This window comes from Calypte anna, chromosome 17 (genome assembly GCF_003957555.1).
Source record: "Calypte anna isolate BGI_N300 chromosome 17, bCalAnn1_v1.p, whole genome shotgun sequence".
Lineage (NCBI taxonomy): Eukaryota > Metazoa > Chordata > Aves > Apodiformes > Trochilidae > Calypte > Calypte anna.
The window spans coordinates 8,743,595-8,761,625 of record NC_044262.1 but is presented as its reverse complement, the minus strand read 5'-3'; the positions used below and the strand labels follow the sequence as shown (position 1 = coordinate 8,761,625).

The window sequence follows — 18,031 nt, the reverse complement described above, 5'->3', positions numbered from 1 at the left end:
CAGCAGGGGGGGGGGGGAACCGGGCCAGGCCCCGCAGCCCGGAACTCAAGGGCGGGTCAGTGTTCCCCGCCGGGCCGGTGCAGCGCTGCGCGGACCCGCCATAGAGAGGAAGGTTAACGCGGCCCGGTTCGGGTTGGGCTCCTCAGGCCCGGTTCGGGTCCGGTCCCTTAGCCCCGCATGGCGAAGCAGAAACCCCCAGAACCCCCGGCACCCGGCGCTGCGGCCCCCGGGAAGGGCAAGAGGAAGAGGAGGAGGAGGAAGGTCCGGAACGGGGAAGAGGCGGCGGTGGGGAAAGGCCCCGGCATGGCGGCGGCTGCGCCTCCCCGAACCCCCGGGGAGATCTCCTGCAACTGGAGAGCGCTGCAGGAGGTGAGGGCGGCGGGAGGGGAGACTGGGGCGAGCTTAGAGTCATCCCGGGAGGGCTGGGGCCCGGGAGGGAGCCTGGGGGCAGCGCTGTCCGAGGGCAGCCCCACGTTGTAGGGAATAATTAAAAATCTCTTCATGATCAATATTGTCGGTGTCCAAGTGCTGCGGGCAGGGAGCTGTGGGACACCCAGCTGTAGGGAATTCCTCCAGAGCTCAAGTGCTCTCAGGAGAGATGTTGGGTCACACGTAGAGGATAATAATCCTTTCCTACCCATCCAGTCCACCTCTCTCTTTTTTTTTTTTTTTTTCCCTGCTTTCATTTTAGCTACTGAAACAAAAGGCAAAAAGCTCCAACGACTCCCTCTCCAGGTGCCAAGCACACAGCAAAAAGAAGAATCCACTGAAAGCAGGAGATGGGCAGGAGGTCCCAGCCATCCAAGGGAAGGGGAAGGGGAAGGTGGTAAAGGCCAAATCCAGCCAGAAAATGGACAATGGTTCTTCTAAAGACAATCCTGCTCTGCCAAAATCCAAGAAGGCTGCAAGAGAGAAGACTTTAAATAGCAGCAAAAGCAATGGAAAAGGCTGCCAAGAGAAAAAGAAAAATGGGAATGTTTTAGAGAATGGTGATGTGAAACATAAGAGGAGGAAAACTGAAGAACATGTGGAGCAGCAACCCAAAGAGTGAGTACTTCAGGCATCATACATGGGTGTGTTCATTCTGGGAGGTGTGCACAGAGCAGCACGTTCAAAAGAGCTGCACTCTTCCAGGCTGAGTTTTGGGAGAAATCTGGCACATTGCCTCTGCTCCTCAGCTAGAGCCACAAACCTGCACAGGTGACAGGAGAAGACTGATGTTCAGACATCATTTCTTGATTTAATAAATAAACAAACATGCTTTTTCTGCACTCCAGAGTTGCAAGACTGCTTTCCTGTTAAATGTCATTAAATCTTGACTTCCCAGGGCTGAGATCTGGTTTGATGATGTTGACCCAAAAGACATTGAAGCAGCAATAGGACCTGAAGCAGCAAAAATTGCTAGAAGAAAGATGGGACTTGAAACAGAGGAATCCAAGAAGTCTGTGGAGCAGGTGCTGGTTAAAGAAAAAGCTTCTGAAGGGTGAGTGGAATTCCAGCAGGAAGGAGGCAGCAGAAGTTCTCTTCTTAATCACTGTTTGTAGGTGCAAAGCTTGAGCTGAATCTGCCCCAGCCTGCTGAGAGACCCAGCTGCCAGATTTCCCCTCTTTGTGTCAATGTGTGACCCTGGTGAACTCCCCAGGGAGCTCCCTGGGACAGAGCTGTCCCCAAAGTGTCCTTTTCCTTGCAGGCTGACAAGAGCCATAGCCATGGACTGTGAGATGGTGGGAGTGGGAGCCAAGGGTGAAGACAGCATCCTGGCTCGTGTGTCCATTGTCAACCAGTTTGGGAAGTGCATTTATGACAAATATGTCAAACCCACAGAGGAGGTGACAGATTACAGAACAGCTGTCAGTGGCATACGCCCTGAGAATATAAATACAGGTAGGTTTTTCCCCAAAAAAATTGTTCTTTAAGGAGGGAAAATTTATCAGGCTCCCACAGAAGCCTCGTTGGCTTGGAAAAGCTTTAGACCTGGTTTTGGGAAATGGAGAAATTCAATGCTGACAAAAAACTGTGGTAAGAAGTGGTTTTTAGAGAGTGGTCACTAATGCCCTAGGAGAAATGAACTCGTGGATCATGGTGTGGGAATAACAGGAAGTTCCTTTCCTTCTGGTGCTCTGTGGGGAATTCAGGATGCTCTTCTGGCAAGGAGAGGAGTTGATGTCCTGGGCAAATCTGCACAGTTGCAGTCCCAAGGATACAGCTGCTTCCACAGGGAAGATGCAGTGCCCTACCTGTATGTTACCTGTGGAGTGATGCTGAGTGTCTCCTTGTGTGGTGTTTTTAGGTGAAGATTTTACAACAGTTCAGAAGGAGGTTGCCAACATCTTGAAGGGAAGGATTTTAGTTGGCCATGCTCTACGCAATGACCTGAAGGTACATCCTGGCACACTGCTTATTTTGAGGACAACTCCAAAAATTTCAGACTGATTCAGTTTCTAAGGCATCATTCTGGGTCAGATGAACACACCTGGACTCCTAGAAACTACAGCTGTCTTGTCAGTTTTGGGTCATATCATGCTGCACCAGTTACAGCCCTAGTCTCTTGCCCACAGAAGTTCTTTAACTTCCAGATTCTGTTGCTCCTGGCACTGATCTGCCTGCTGAAGAGCCAGGACAGGAACAGAATGATGAAAAAAATGCTTTGCTTTGCCCCTAAAGCTCAGCAGCCTGGTTGTGATTCCCAGAGACAGGTACCTGGTGTCCTGCGTGCAGCAGTGCCTCCAGGTTCTGCTGTTTCTCAGAGCAGGTGGAGCTGTGGTTCTTGAATCCAGGGTCTGGATGATCTTGGCCTTGTTTTTGAACTATTTCCTGTAAAGGATGGAAGGAAAGGGCAGGAAGCTGCACGTTCAGCTGTAGAAATTTTAATACAACAAGATGCTTTGGACTGGAAATGTCATCTCTTCCAGGTCCTGCTTCTGGATCATCCTAAGAAGCAAATACGTGACACACAAAAATACAAACCCTTCAGAGAGAGAGTCAAGGTAAGAACCTGTCAGGAAGGTTAATTAGAGAAGTTAACTTGAATTAGAGAAGAATTAACTTGACTCTTAACTTGTCCCTGACCCTTGTTCCTTCTTTCCTGCCCAAAACAGACATGTCTGCTTTTTGTCATTTGAAATCACCCCTCCAGCCATGGGTTCCACAGTGTCTGAAATCCATCAGGAAGTCCCTGATGTGTTCAGTACAAACCCACAATACCTGGGCACTGAATTCTGTGGCTCTCCCATTCTTCAGCATTTGCAGGGACAGCAAAGCAGGCTGCTGGAGTTGTGCTTACAGTGAGGGTTATGCCACCTTCTTCATGGCATTGTTTCCATAGGGATATCCATAGGGATACAAGGAAATAGATGGCTTCAAGTTTCTGCTTGAGCTGCAGGAGTAAATGTTCAGATCATAGGGAGATATTTTAGGTTCTGTAAACACATACTCAGGTTTTCTTTTTCACAACAAAGCAGAAATCTTTAGGGTAGGTAATGTACATAAAACCCTCCCAGCAGCACGTGCATAAATCACATTTATTCTTGACAGGAGAAGCTGAGAAGTGCCACACTTTGAGGAGGAGACAAATTAGTATTTTTACATATATATATATATACACCTAGATATGTTTCCCATACTGCAAGAGAGCATCAATCTGTCTTTCCTCTTCCTAGAGTGGGAGGCCCTCCCTGAAGCTGCTCTGTGAGAGGCTGCTGCATGTCCAGGTGCAGACATCAGAGCACTGCTCAGTATGTATCTCATCAGACCACACATTTTGGGGTAGATCAGCACTTTACCTCTGGGATCTGGATCAGTCCAGAACGCTGTGGCTTCAGCTCAGCCTCTGAGTGGAAGTCAGCAAGCTCTCTTTGGACACCAGCATGCAGTGAGATGTCAGCTCTGCTTCCTTGCTCCTGTGTGGCTGATTCCACTTGGATTATTGCCATATTTTCATAAACATCTTTTGCAACTGTATTTTGTTTAAATATTAATGCTCATTTTAAGATCCCTGGGGAAAAAAGTCATTCTCAAGTATCTCCTGCTTACCTCAGAAGCAGCACTCTGCACCATTGTGGTGGGGGGTGGATAAAATAGTGCTGAGAGCTTGCTGCTGGATGATGTAACAGGGACAGGAGCTGAAAAGCAGGGCAGATGGGGAGGGTTTCTCCTAAATTCTGTATCAAAAGTATTTTCCCATTATGGCTTTCCAAATCAGGAGCAGAAAGAAGTGTGTGGCCATGCAGTCTGAATATGTGTTTATCCCCTTCCACTACCCACAGAACCTACATCTAGAAAGAGATGATGAAATGTTAATTGGAAGCATGTCCTAAAATGAGGGGAGATTTATCTGCTCATTAACAGTCATGTTCTTAAACCACATCAGCTGGTTCATTACACCTCCTTTTCCCTTTCAGATTCAGGATGCACAGGCAGCTATGAGACTGTACACCCTAGAGAAAAAGAGATGGGAAGCTGCTCTGAAGAACAAATCTAACAACAAGAAGTGTAAAACGTGAAGAATTCTGTCTCCTCTGGTCTTATCTGCAGCATTTGCTACCTTCATGTCACATTCCAGGGCAGATTTAGAGAGAACTCAGAACTGACAGCAGCTACTTCATAACATCCAGAATACTGCTGGTGTCCTCTTCCTGGATAATCCCTCTGTCTGATGCCTCCTGCTGGGCTTTAACAATACTTGTAAGAATGCCTGCATTTGTGAAGGGTTTCCATCAGTTTGATTTCTGCAAAGGAACATACACCAAGTTAAAAAAATGTTTCTAAATTGCAATAGATGAAGGAAGATGCTGTCATTGCTTTGTGGAAACTTCCAAGACTGAAATCTTTATTTCAGATATTTTAAAGTCTACAGAGTAAGCTGACTTCTTAATTATTGCTGTTAGTTTCACAGTTCTACTTCAGTCAACGTAATAAATTAACTTTATGTATTGTTAATGGCTCAAAATGAATCTTTCTGGTGAGAAAAACCTCTTAAACTGTATCTGGAGGATCCAGGCTTTTATATCTGAACCAGAAGTGTAAATGTCTTGTTCTTATATGAAAAGTTTTTCTTCTTGTTCCAGTTTCAGAAGTGCTGCATCCACAAGGGTCATTATCTCCTGGAGAGAAATGTGAGAATTGTCAAATACAAGATGAATTTGTGGCTTCACTTATTTTTATATTCATTTATTAATAAAAACTGTGTCTAACAGAGGCCTTTGGAGTATTTTTTAAGCACCGGGGGGGGGCTGATGCTGCAAAATCCAGAGCAGTCATAATTACCAGAGGGAACACTAAAGCTGGGGTTTGACCCAAGTGGCTCCTGGAAGGCAGCAAGGGTTTGGGAGAGCTACCAACTGCCTGTCACACCCTGCACTGCCAGCAGGAAAGCTTCCTGGCCTTGTCTGTCTGCAGGAGCCACAGGGAAAAAGGAGTTATTTTTACAACAGAAAAGGGAATTTTCTTCTCTTTTGTGATTCTTTTTTTTCTGCACTTCCTCCTAACTGCAGTGTCCATCAGTGGTGCAGGTGATGCCTGCAGGAGACACTGAACAGGTTTATGTGGAACAGGTTTATTTGTCTGAGACAAATCCTGTCAGCAGGCTAAATGTGCAACTGCAAAGAGAAAATTTAAGATTAATCAGGCCTGATGAAACAAACTTGTAATTACTGGGTTTTTGACAGCAAGCCACGGGTAAGAAAATATTAGTGCAACACATCACAGAGCTTGAATAATTCTGGTGTTTCAACAGTTAATTTTGTCAGTATGATTACTTGCTGGGATTTATCATAATTAAATCTTCAGGCAAACTGTCCCAAGCATTTGGTTTTTGTCTTGTTGTATTTTTTAAGGATGCCACTTAAAAATAATTGGATGCAATATACTCATTCCTGTAAACTTGAGCCTGCTTAGTCTGAAGAGTGTAATAAATTAATGCAGTGCCCCAGGAGACCACAGAATATTTTTTAAAATTGACAGCATAAAGGAAAAAAGAAACCAAACACTTTCAACTACTTGTTTTCAGTAATTAGAAATATTCTTAGAAACTCTTCACACCTTATGCTCCTAATTCTGTCAGGGGCTGCCCTGTTAACTCCACCTATTTAAACATCAGAAATATCACACTAAGCATTGACCCTTAATGATCACAGTGACTTCTCCATACCATGCTAGATGAAAAACAGATTTTTATTTCAGACAGCAGGTCTTCCATTTTCTGGGACAGCATATCCTTCACAATATCATCTGTAATGTAAATTAACAGGATTATTTATGGTTACAACTGGTTTCAGCAGGAGCTGAAGAGGAGCAGGGAGGGGACAGACCTACACAAACAGAAGGCAAAACAAGATGAAGTTATTACAGCATCAGAGGGGCATTTGTTCAGTTCCAATCAGTCCTTTCTCAGATACAGAGTAAGCAACACATCCCCAAGCAGCTGCTGTCAGGGTTTTCTTTACTCTCTTGTGGATGGGAAGAGGAAGAGACTCAACAACCAGCACCAGCTCACCATGCTGAACCATCTCCTTCATCAGCACACAGACACTTTCCACCACTTCTGAATCATCAAAGTGAAGGTGGTAGGCATCTCTGACCAGGTTTATTCCACTGCCTTTTGGATCAGTAATAAATCTCAAAGCTGGTATTTCTGAAAAAGATAAACACTGCTGGATTACTTGGTAACTGCAGGCTGCATTATCTGCTTTGCAGTCTCCTACTCCAGCTAGCACACAAGCTAATATTTGTCCAGGAAGTAATTTGTTATTTTCTGCCTTCCTAGAAGCTATTTTGAGGCATATTCAGGCAACAAGTAGAAGATCTTCCATGCAGCTGGCACTGTCACATATGGCAGAAGTGATATTTTCATGTTTACTCTTTTCACACTGATTGAGCTCTACCTCTTTCCACAGTTGAAAAAATTAATTTTAAAATAAGTAACAGCACACTGAAGTGTTTTAGTTAGGTTTGTTATTAAGTTAGATTGTGCTGATCTAAAGCTTCTCATGCAGTCATGCTGGACCCATGGGAAGGAAAAGAATTTGCACCTCCAGTCCCACCATCTCTTCCCTTCCTACAAAAAGATTAATTGGGGAGAGCAGATGCCAACTCCAATATGAACTCTTGAACTGTACAGAAACATCCCCTTCTGAGCTGATGTGCAATTAATAAAAGAGAAATGCTGGATGTTACCAGATAGCCTTAGAAGGCTTGCTAAAGCCAGGCAGGTGTTCTTCACCAGCATGGGTCTCTCTGGGTTGGTCCTGAGAACCTCCAGCAGAAGCATGGTTGTGGGCTCATATTCATCCTCAGTTACACAGCCTTTTAAAGGAAAAAAAAACCCAAACAACATGTTCAAGCCCCCCCAAATTAGATATACTCAAAAGCCTTTAAAATCCTCATCAGCATTTCAACTTCTGCCTCCTGTTCCTGAAATGACTTTTTAATTGTCTGACACAAGTTACAAAGAAAGCATTTGAAATCCTGCACTGCAGGAAAAAAAGGCCCCAAAAAAGCTTTTCCATAACTCAATCCAGGGGTCCAGGAAAAATTTCTCATTCCTATTCTATGTCAAGATTCCTTTTCATTCTCCAAAAGGTGAATTACTAGCAATGAGCTTGCTGGGGGTGTTCTGCACAACTCTTGCTAGGGGGATGATGGGATAAGTGCAGGGCAGCAGGTGAATGGACAGCAATGTTCTTGCATGAGGAAGAAATAAGAGCAGCAGAGCAAGGATGTGCTCCAGTGCACATGCTAATGAAAGAGATTTTTTTATCTGAAATATTGGTCATAATTTAGAAAGCAAAAGGCATGAAAACAAACCTCCCAGACTGCTGCACAACACTACTGCTGTTTTTAAAGGAGTAACACAAAGAGGATTCTTGGTTTTAAGAGAGAAGGCAGAGCAAATGCTCTGCACAACACAGCTCCTGAGCTGCCCATGGGTCCAGTTCCCCCTCCCCCCCCCCGCAGCCTCTAATTATCTAATTACTGCAGCTGATCACAAACAGCCTGGGTAGAGAGCAAGTGCAGGGAAGAGGAGCTGAGAAGGCAGAAGTTCCTAACTCTGCTGCCATCTGCAGAGCCTGCTGAGGCCAAGCAGTCTGTATTCCAGGCAGCAGTGCTCAGCCTTTTCCTTGCCCGGGGGACAGGGATGGTGGGAAAACAAACACACCTTGGAGTGAAAGTGCCCACAGAGCTGAGCAAGCTGACTCAGCAACTCTTGCATTGTGGAGGTGTTCCTGAAGGACAGCAGAGGTAACAGGGACACCACTTTCCAGCAAGGCTTGGTCTACATTATTCCCTGAATTACCACAACAAAAAGGGAATAAGTCAGAGTTGTTTCACCAAGTAATATCATAAGCACATAATATATCAAGTTATATCAGTAAAACCTTAATAAATGATGGCACTGGAATAATGGATGTTATATGAATAATTTTTGTGTGGGTAACAGCAGAGGGAAGGAATCTGAGATATACAAAACCAAACCAAATTTTACAGGCCTAATAAATAGTAATGTTTATTGCAGAAAACTGAATGGGAAGAGTACACTTGCCACATTTCCAATCACATTAACAAAAAAAAAAAGTCCCTAGAAAAAAAGCTCTCCAACTTTAGCTTCAGCCCAGTACTACCAACAGAAATATGATGCAAAGAAATAAGATGTTAACTCCTCATGCTATTCTGATACCTAATCTGCTATTTGCACTGCAATCCCTCTGCTAAGAGCAGAACAAAACCATGAATGGCAAAACCAGAAAACTGTGGGTACCTTTTAATTTCTGACAGTCTGTTCACAAGCCATATCTTGGCTTAAACAATAAAGGTTTGATTTGACACCTTAACACAATAAGAATTGCTAATTAGTCTGCATTAGTTTTCCATTTTCTCACACTTAGCTCTGGATCACTTAGATATTTTAGTGCTGTGAAGACTCTGTCTCCAGAGTGGGGAAAAAGAAGAAGAATTCAGCCCCAGCAAGAGGAATGTCTGATTTCAGTGAGGCACAGTACCTGCTGCCTTCAGTCACATGAGCCCAGGCACAATCCCTGCTGTGTTCTACTCACCACTCACAACCAAGCTCCAGAGAACTCCACAGCAGGTGAGGCAAATCTGCTCGTTAGGGAGAAAATTTCTTAAAATTGACAGGAGGTCTGGAATTAATCCAGCTTTCCTTAGGTTCTCTGCAGCAACTTCTGAAAAGTATAGAAAAAAAATAAATCTATAGGTTGTGGTCTTTCTGTCCCACTCACCAGCCTTGAAACACAGAGCACTGCTAACCCTGTTTAACCAGTGATAACAAACCAGTAACCTGATACCAGCAGCAGGACAAAAGCAAACAAGAGCACAGACCAAACTCTCCCTAGATGCTCTTAAGCATTGTGTTAAGTACAAGTGACCCTTTCAGGTGGAGGCTTTGCCATCCTTTGACTTCACAGATGTGAAATTCACAGAGAAAGGATATGAGAGACTCTAAATTACAATGTTTCATCTGTTTGCAGCTTAGGAATTCCATCTACCTCAGCATCAGAGCTGTGAAACTCAGTATAAAAATAGTTTGGTCTTAGATGGTAATTTTATTTGTACCTGACATTTTGTGTTTGGTTTTGTGTTTGTTTGTTTTGCTGCTAAATCTTTTTTAACCATTTATAAAAAGCAGCCTTCTGATGACTGTTGAACTGACACTGAAAACAAATGGAAAAAATACTATAACTGTTTAGCAATAACAATCTCCAGAGAAAAAAGCAAAGTAGGGAAATTAGGTGGAATGGTTTTAATTCACCATGGCACAGAGGAAAATAGATTCCAGGTTCTATACCCTCGTTTTCCCAGGCACAATTTGTACTTCTTCCCAAAACAAGATGAAATACAGGACCACTCCAGCAGATACAAATCTGCAACCACCTGAAGCTTCAGCTGCATATCTTAAGCTTTCAGGAGTGTTACCTTACCAATATCTAGTCATTCCTACCAGTATTATCACTATTAAACTAACATCTAGAGACATCCTCAGCTCTCAGTGAGGTCACAAGTTCTGCATTTTGTTTTGGATTAGATCATAAAAGCAGAAAACTAAAAATATTCCCCCAAAATGAACAAGGTGACCCACCACTGGCTGAAATAACCATCAGTAATGTGCAAAACAGGGAAAGTAACTCTTCATTTTCAGAGTGTCTTCTCACTGTCCCTAACAGAGAGATGGTCATGTTTTCATCCATGGGCAACACCACATCCTGCTCCAGAGCTGCCAAAAACAAACATTTGGACACAACAGAGATTTCAGTGGCCTTAAAATGAAGTCCAGACACCCTGCTGTCATTATAATTAAACATTCAATTAACAGATTTCTTCACACAACAAACCTAAAGCTACTTCAAGTTTTCTTCTTCTGAAAAAAAATTCTTACCCCCAAAACACCTGATAATGATACAGTTTAAAAATAGCAACTTGCCAAGAAAATGCCAGCAGGGCCAACACAGATCAAGTATTCACTTCTGTGCTTTGAAATTCAAATCACAGAGCACTAAGAATCTCTTGTTTATGCATTTGATAACACTCTACATAACATGAAAATCAACTTGGTAGCCCAGATCAGTAATCTGGATTTAAAATTAACACTAACACAGGATTCATGCATGGCAGTCCTGAAGAAAGCCCATGAGGATCCAGACTCTAAATAAAGCTGGCTTGATTCCTCCATTATATTAAATTTATCCCCCAAAATCATTACTAAACTCATTTCAAACACTATCTGCTACACCTAACTTTAAAAAAGAGGCTGTATCACCCAGCACAAGTTGGAATCCTCATAACTGCACCTTGGCTAAGAATTTCCAGCAATAAGTTGCTACCATCTACTTGTATCTTGAGAGAATCTACATGAGACTTCATGGCAGAAGTGATCAGTTCTGTGAATTTCAGCAGCCAGGGCAAAACTGTGGGGAAAAGAAATTGAGACAACATTCAGTTACAGAGCTTAGAATTCTTGTGGGGTTCTGTGCTCCAAAATGACAAGAGTTCCATTTCCAAATAAATTTGAGTCCCTTTGGATGATGTGATTCAGCAGAGCAATTGTCCTGAATCAAAGAGCAAGAACTGAAGACACAGATAACTCTCACAAATGTGAAGAAAGAGCAGAATAAATTAATTAAAAAGTGCCCTACCATTGTTGTGTCTTACAAAGCTGGCAAGCCTTTCAATGGCTTTAGCCTGTGCTTCTTCTATATCCCAGAAAGCCTCCATGAAATCTACATAAAAGAAGAAAATTCTTCTAACCATTTGATACAAACACTTACAAGAAGTACTCATATTTTCTCTATTTTGTGGAAGATGTGATTTCATGCAAATGAAAATGATGTAATTTATGATTGCTGAAGGGAGAAGAACTTTTCCACTACTACATCAAGTATTTAAGTATCTCAGTGTTATGGTTCACCTCCCTACTGTGTGTACAGGGAATTAAGTATTTTGGGGACCTGTTGGAACATCACAGAGCAGGGCTAGGGGCTTTAACTGTATTATTCTAATAACCATCTCAGATTAAGGGAATAACTTCCTTATCCACATGCAAAATAACAGATTTGTTGTTGGCATAAAATAGCAAATGTTAGAATGCAGCCAAATAAGTGAAGCTTCCCCATTTTTCTGAATAATGACCTCTGACCCCAGGCAGCTTTGGCAGCAGTATGGTTGGCACTCCTAGGAGGCTACAGAGAAAGCTGTAGAGCAATCCAGCCTCCAAATTACCACCCATTTCAAGTAAAATGAATGTCAAAAAACTCCTTTCCAAATAGATGACATGCTGCCTGGAAAGCACAGAGGCTTACTTCCTATTAAAAAATAATAATAATAATAAAACAATCAGCATTACATGGATCTTTTCATTTCTTCATTACCTATAACAGTTCCAATTCCTCCATCCAGGAGGAAATTTAGTATTGGGGGAGAAAAAGACTGTTTCAGATGGATTGCAGAAGCACCAGAAACAGTCAGGCATTCCTTAATAAATGGAACATCAGTCAAATCCCTGCAATTACAAGAGACAGAAGCAGAACCAGTAAGTTAGAACCAGTAAAATACCAACATTTTCATTTTGATATTAAGAAATATGTCTTTGAATACTGGATTATTTGACAGAACTTACACAATTTACTTTAAAATGGCTCAGAAAGATCTTACATTGACCAGGCCACAGTTAGGCTGCAACTTAATGGCTTGGAAAACTGTATATAAAATTATTTAAAAATGCAACTCCTCAAAAAAGGCCACCTGTGCATGTCAGAAGGCTCACTTCTGGATGAACACCAAGTCTGACACTTTTAATCACTCAGTTTGTCAAAGCAGGGAGATCAGCAACCTTGACTCAGCCTTTCAAACAGGAGCTAACACTCCCAGCTTTGTGAGGGACAAAACAAAGGGAAAGCATCCAGAACTCACTGTGCTCTGGGCCTCATGCTGGGCTGAATCTGGAGCATCATAAATAAAACTGGGAAAAAAGGCAAAGAGGTGTAATTTCCATTTTGCATCAGAGACTCAGCTCCCTGGAGATGGTTGGTATCCTGTCTAATATCCTGCAGTAATGAAGTTATCTCTTCTTCCTGTAAAAAGGAGAGTACCAGCAGAGCTTTCACACACTCATTAGAGCCCAGGACATTTGAAATCTGTAATTAAACATTGTTACATACATTCAGAACAAAGCAGGTCATCATGTCAAGTAGAATACAACCTAGAGACCAGATGTCAGATTTCTCAGTAAAAGAAAACTCCAATGTTTCTGGAGCCATCCAAGACTTGCTATCTGTTAAAACACAAATCATACAGTACTGGTGCTGACATGGCACTATACATGTTCTGTTTTGTGGGTTTTTTTCTTGTAAATGTATTGCAGGCAATTGTTTTGTGTCTAAAAATAATTGAGCTACTCCACAAAGATCAGACATTTTTTACTGGGGATGTGCTATAAAAGACTGAAAAAACCCCTGTAATTAATGAACAGTTTTCTAACATGTTGCTGCTTCAGTTGTTATTGCTCCAACTGCCTCAGCTGCTGAGTTCTGAGACTCTCAGACATATCTGCAGCTTTCAGCTGTGTGCAGAGTGCTGCAGGCAACTGCCCATGAAAATCCCCCTCACTTTAAATGACAAATAGTTTAGACAAATAGCAGAGGAAGAGGGAAGATCATTTTTTTCTTTGGTTGATGTTTTTCTGAGGGCTAAATATATTCATTCTTAACTAAACCTTTTAAAAATAAAGTAAAAAACCCACAAAACTTAAAACAATTATCTACTTTCTTCCACTCTGACTTTCCATTTCATCTCATCTTTCATGAGGGTTTCAGTACTGAAGTCACTCAGCATGAAGGATGCTTCACCAGTCACAAGTATGTTTGATGGCTTGAGATTTCTGCACAAAAATATAAATAAACATTTTCTGTCAGCCTGTGAAATCAAAGTCTAATGAGATGTAAGCACAGGTTCCCAGCATCTTTACACATCAGACTGCTTGGGGGGTTTTGGGGAAGAGTTGCTGGGGTGGTGGTGAGAGATTTGGAATTTTTTGTTGGCTGTTTTGGGGTTTTTTTATTATAAAAATGAAAATAATCATATGAAAACCAATTATTTTATTGTGAATGCCTTAAAATTTGTGACTGTGACATAAATTCATGTGACCACTGAATGCAACAGTTGTCTCTAAATGCACAAAGTACACCTTGCTCAGGGTAGCCACCAAAATGTAAGCATGCAAAGAAGACTGTAAATATTCTAATATTAAAATTAATACATAAAAATAATTAACATTAAAATAATTGATCAATGTAATTAAATTATATTTAATATTAATATTCATACCCAAATATTAAAATACCAGCATTTCAGCACTCTCAGAAAAAAAACAGAGGGAAAACCTTACTCAAATGAATAATTCCAGACAGAACTTTAGAAAGAAATTACTTCAGAAGTCACAGAAAAATAACCTAGATATGAAGTCCACAGTTTTTATATCCTACTCCCCCTTTTGTAACAGTAAAATTCACTGGCTCTGAAATTCACTTCAGCTGTGCTGCACCAAGAGTCACTGCAAAACCCCCTACACAGATTTCTCACACACAGAGAAGAAGATTTCTGCTCACCTGTGGAAAATGTTTTGTTTGTGGATATAAAACAAAGCATCCACCATCTGCCCCAGGAACTTCATCACCACCTGTTGAGGGATAAAAACACATGGGTGCATAACAGGAGTAACTTCCAAATTCCTTTTGGAGCCTTGCAAAAAGATCTGAACCATCCTTCTGCAAACCCCTGTTTCAAAGATTTCAGGGGGGATTTTGAGAGAGAATGAATAGAGAGGAAGAAACATGACAACAGGGAGACTGTCAGTTCAGCCAGGTACCTCTTCTGTATTTTTACCATGTCTGATATTTTTTCTGACTTCTGCCTTTTTTCCTTGATTAGGGATGAAAGATCTCCTTTGCTCAAGTGTCTCATCACCAGACAAAGGAACAGAGATGATATCTGTAATAAAACAGCACAGAAAAATTGCCTAGTTGTCTGTAGGTGATAACACATACAGTAAAAAAATAAAACAGAGCATTTGGCCAAACTGGTGGATGATCACCAATAGCAAGGTGTTCTGGCATGACTGATCTTCCAAAGGAAGGTAAAAGAAACAACAAACATCCTGTATTTTGTTTGGGTTTTGTGGTTTTGTTTTTGTTGTTTTTTTTAAGAACCAATCATCTGAAGCCACATGGGACAGTTCAAGTCAAATACATTTCCATAAAAATCAACAAATTATGGCTGAGCCCTGAATAAAATCTGCAAATAAGTCAGGGCTTTCAGCTTCCTATTGTCTCCCATAAAAGGGTTCTCAAGCAGGCATGAAAATCCATATTGCACACTGATTAACACCAGAATCTGAGTCAGCACCCAGTGCTGCCACGTGACAAGCTGCACACCATAGGTCTTCACAGCTTGTCAGCATCTTCATTAAGGCATTAAAAAAAAGCAGGCTTGTTCCAAATCAAATAACCTTTTCCTAGCATCTCACAGCAATGACTCCTAATTTAAACCTGCAAAAATGCTTACACACCTTCAACATTAACCATGTGTTCAAGTTTAACCAATCCTATTTAATTCTCACCTCATTATCCCAAGTCATAAACAATTCCCTGTAAGCACAGATGTGTGAATGGTCAAGGTTTAGCAAATCCATGGCCTGCACAGAACATAAAAAAATACAGAGAGATCTTTCTATAGCTACCCAGTCCTTCCCATGAACAGGACCTTAAATAATATCCAGAGTCAGTTCCTGACTTGCTTGTCTCACCTATCAAATTCTTGCATACTGGGGGAACCTCTCTTACATATTTGCATACACAAGTGTCAAGGAAAGGAAAATATTTCACTAAGAACTGTGACAGCTTTGGGAGAGTCAAGGATATAAATGGATATAAAAGGGAGAGAAGAGAGAAGTAAACAACTCCTTTTTTTCAGTCCCTAATATCCAGACATGAGAACACATCTTAGAATATGAAAGTTAATTTTTAATACCAGAACCATCACTTCCAGAAAGCTCTGTGCAAGCTTGAACCTCAGAAAATATGATCATATGAGCAAGATGGATCTGCTTGAAGCTGATTTCCATGCAGGGCTCTAACAATTAGCAATTACTTCAGCAAAATTGCTGATGATGCAAAAGGCAACAAGAATTTCAGCTTTCTCTCCTGCAGTTGTGTTTGTGGCTGTGAAGACAACAGAAAAACTCAGAGCCATGCTCCCAGCTGGCACAACTTTATTTATTTCAACAGATATGTTCAGCAGCAGAAAAACTGGACCAAACTCATCAGTAAAACCCAGTGTCAGTACATAGATAAAGGTCACCTCTCTGGAGCAGGATGAGGCACCTGTACAGACAAGTGCATCAACAATACAAGACTAATCCATCAGGTGTCACTTCACATATTTTGTTGAAAGAAATTTCTGGGTTTTCATGGTGTTTCTGATGTTGCTTCTTACTGGAAGCATCGAAACAAGTTTGGACCAAAAAAAGCATAAGGGAAAACAACTAATCAAATTATTCACATCAAGCAATGTGGAACTCTGAGAAATGATCATACCATGAAATATGTTAAAAATTGACTTCTTATTAGAAAATTACAAACAGACCAGTATTGTCCTTCAGCTGAAAGGTCAGAAGGATGAGCTTTGCTCTTTGTCTTCAGCACAAAACAAATACCAACTCTGAAAAAGGAGTACACTCTGAGAGCAGCTGTCCATTTGAATCTAGATATTCAAATACAAGAACAATTAAAACCAAAATACTGGCCTGAGCTTAAGCAGAGAGCACAGCCCTCTGATAGTCCTGCCTGATTTACATCTTGAGTATTTACTTAGTTAATCCTTTTGGATAAAATACTTTGTCCTGTTAAGACTTTGATCTTTGCAAGGGAAGTAGTAAAGAAAAACTGCACTGATACCTCCTTCAAGGCCTCATTTGCTTGCTTTTCATCAATGCATTCAACCTGCACCAAACAGAAGACAAGGATGAGATTTTCATATACAGAGAACTGAATTTAAAGTCAGAACCATCTTGCCAAGATGACTGGAACTGTACATGGTGTATGAATTGGCACAATTTTTCAATAATAGCTGCAATCTCTCATGTTTGGTGCAGCCATGCTGTTGAGAGGTTGCCAGAAACAGAGCTTTTACTGAGTCCTCAACAGTTAGCCAGTCCTTCTGTGTTATCAGAGTTACAGTAAGATAAGGTTAAAACATACTTAAGTGGCCTAAATAGGCTGGCTCCTCTTTCCCCATTTTTAACCTGAATTGTATTGTATTACATTGTATTGTATTACACTGATCTGAATCTTCTGATTTCCAAAACAGCATCACAGTGAGATGTAACCCTCCTCTTACCCACCAGCCAAGCTGCTTTATGTGTTTGGTTCTGTTACCCTCTGTTAAAAACGACCGTTTATAACCATTTATTACACCCTCCAAAGGGCCCATGGAGATGGCAAACATACAAATGGACTCTTCTTTCCTAGCAACCACCTTCTCACCTGCTTTATCACATACTTCTTCCCTCTGCCCTTCCTTGTTTTCAGTCTCACTACCAACATGGTGCCCAGCGCCCCGGGCTGCAGCTCCTCCAGAACCTGGAGAGACAAGAGACACTCAGGGAGTCAATAACCACCCCAGACACCTCCAGTTCCAGACCACCGGCACTCCCATTGCACCCCAACTCCTGAGAGGCACAGAGCCTTTCCTTCCCCTGTGGGGCATTGAAGAGGGATTGGCAGGAACTTAAAACCCAGTCAGTTCCATTTCCTCTCATTTTTCCCGTTGAGCAAAAAACACCCGCAGCTCCCCTGGATCACCCCCTCACCCCTCAGCACTTCCCTCCTGGGGACATTTCACCCCTCAGGGCTTCCAACCCCAACCGAGGCCTCACACCCCTCCGTGGGGACACCCACACATCCCTCCGTGGGACCTCACACCCCTCCGTGGGACCTCACACCCCTCCGTGGGGACACCTGCCCCGACCCCAGGACACTTCCACTGCCTCCCCAGGGCCACACGCAGCCCCCAGGGGTACCCGCGACCCGCGGGGCCACAAACCCCTCCCTGCAGCCCCTCACGCCGGGAAGGGGGATGGGGATCACAGCCCACAAACCCCCCCTTCCCCGCGGGCACCACCTCGTATCGCTCCATGGCGGGACAGGGCCCGGCTCCCCGGCTCCCCGGCCAGGCGGGGGGCAAGGAGGGACCCCCGGGCGAGGCGAAGAAGGGTGTGTGTGGGGGACCCCCGGGCGAGGCGGGAGGAAGGGGGTGCGGAGGGATCCCCGGGTGAGGCGGAGGGGGTGAGGAAGAACCGCAGACTCAGCCGTTGAGAAGCGGGAGCCCCGCGGAGCAGACGCGCATCCCTGCGTCACACTTTCAGACTTCAGACCTCAACCCCCCGGTCAGAGGCACAACCAAGGCTGACACCGCCACCCGCCTCAGGGGCGGTCACTCTGCGGACCCTTTAAGCGGGCCGAGGGGC

The 18,031-nt window shown here is 42.8% G+C and overlaps 2 protein-coding genes across 5 annotated transcripts; one reads left to right on the top strand and one right to left on the bottom strand.

Annotated features, from left to right (window-relative positions):
- The first annotated feature begins 11 nt into the window (after positions 1-11).
- Positions 12-5,194, top strand: REXO4 (REX4 homolog, 3'-5' exonuclease). Of its 2 annotated transcripts, none has more exons than XM_030461422.1 (8): positions 12-369; positions 692-1,047; positions 1,328-1,483; positions 1,691-1,884; positions 2,291-2,379; positions 2,913-2,987; positions 3,660-3,734; positions 4,401-5,194. In XM_030461422.1, the coding sequence occupies exons 1-8, from the start codon at positions 178-180 to the stop codon at positions 4,500-4,502; spliced, it is 1,239 nt and encodes a 412-aa protein (XP_030317282.1). In that variant the 5' UTR covers positions 12-177; the 3' UTR covers positions 4,503-5,194. The 2 variants fall into 2 exon arrangements, with proteins under 2 accessions (XP_030317282.1, XP_030317283.1); XM_030461423.1 differs by having other exon boundaries at positions 12-261; positions 4,401-5,003.
- STKLD1 (serine/threonine kinase like domain containing 1) lies at positions 5,015-18,026 on the bottom strand. Of its 3 annotated transcripts, none has more exons than XM_030461419.1 (19): positions 17,686-18,026; positions 17,049-17,144; positions 16,461-16,505; positions 15,125-15,199; positions 14,392-14,496; positions 14,115-14,185; positions 13,272-13,387; positions 12,669-12,781; positions 12,421-12,581; positions 11,880-12,010; positions 11,148-11,231; positions 10,803-10,919; positions 10,094-10,228; positions 9,051-9,179; positions 8,156-8,284; positions 7,174-7,302; positions 6,494-6,631; positions 6,149-6,228; positions 5,015-5,102 (listed from the first exon to the last, which is right to left on the bottom strand). In XM_030461419.1, the coding sequence occupies exons 1-19, from the start codon at positions 17,698-17,700 to the stop codon at positions 5,037-5,039; spliced, it is 1,935 nt and encodes a 644-aa protein (XP_030317279.1). In that variant the 5' UTR covers positions 17,701-18,026; the 3' UTR covers positions 5,015-5,036. The 3 variants fall into 3 exon arrangements, with proteins under 3 accessions (XP_030317279.1, XP_030317281.1, XP_030317280.1); XM_030461421.1 differs by having other exon boundaries at positions 17,793-18,026; XM_030461420.1 differs by lacking the exon at positions 5,015-5,102 and having other exon boundaries at positions 6,145-6,228; positions 6,309-6,631.
- Positions 18,027-18,031: the final 5 nt, after the last annotated feature.

Excerpts from the sequence above, each read along its gene's own strand:
- REXO4 (XM_030461422.1), top strand. The coding sequence starts at position 178 with ATGGCGAAGCAGAAACCCCCAGAACCCCCGGCACCCGGCGCTGCGGCC. Across the intron at positions 370-691 it reads ACTGGAGAGCGCTGCAGGAG|CTACTGAAACAAAAGGCAAA; the intron begins GTGAGGGCGGCG and ends CTTTCATTTTAG. Across the intron at positions 3,735-4,400 it reads AGACATCAGAGCACTGCTCA|ATTCAGGATGCACAGGCAGC; the intron begins GTATGTATCTCA and ends TTTCCCTTTCAG.
- STKLD1 (XM_030461419.1), bottom strand. Across the intron at positions 16,506-17,048 it reads AGAAGTATGTGATAAAGCAG|GTTGAATGCATTGATGAAAA; the intron begins GTGAGAAGGTGG and ends TGTTTGGTGCAG. Across the intron at positions 13,388-14,114 it reads AAACAAAACATTTTCCACAG|AAATCTCAAGCCATCAAACA; the intron begins GTGAGCAGAAAT and ends ATTTTTGTGCAG.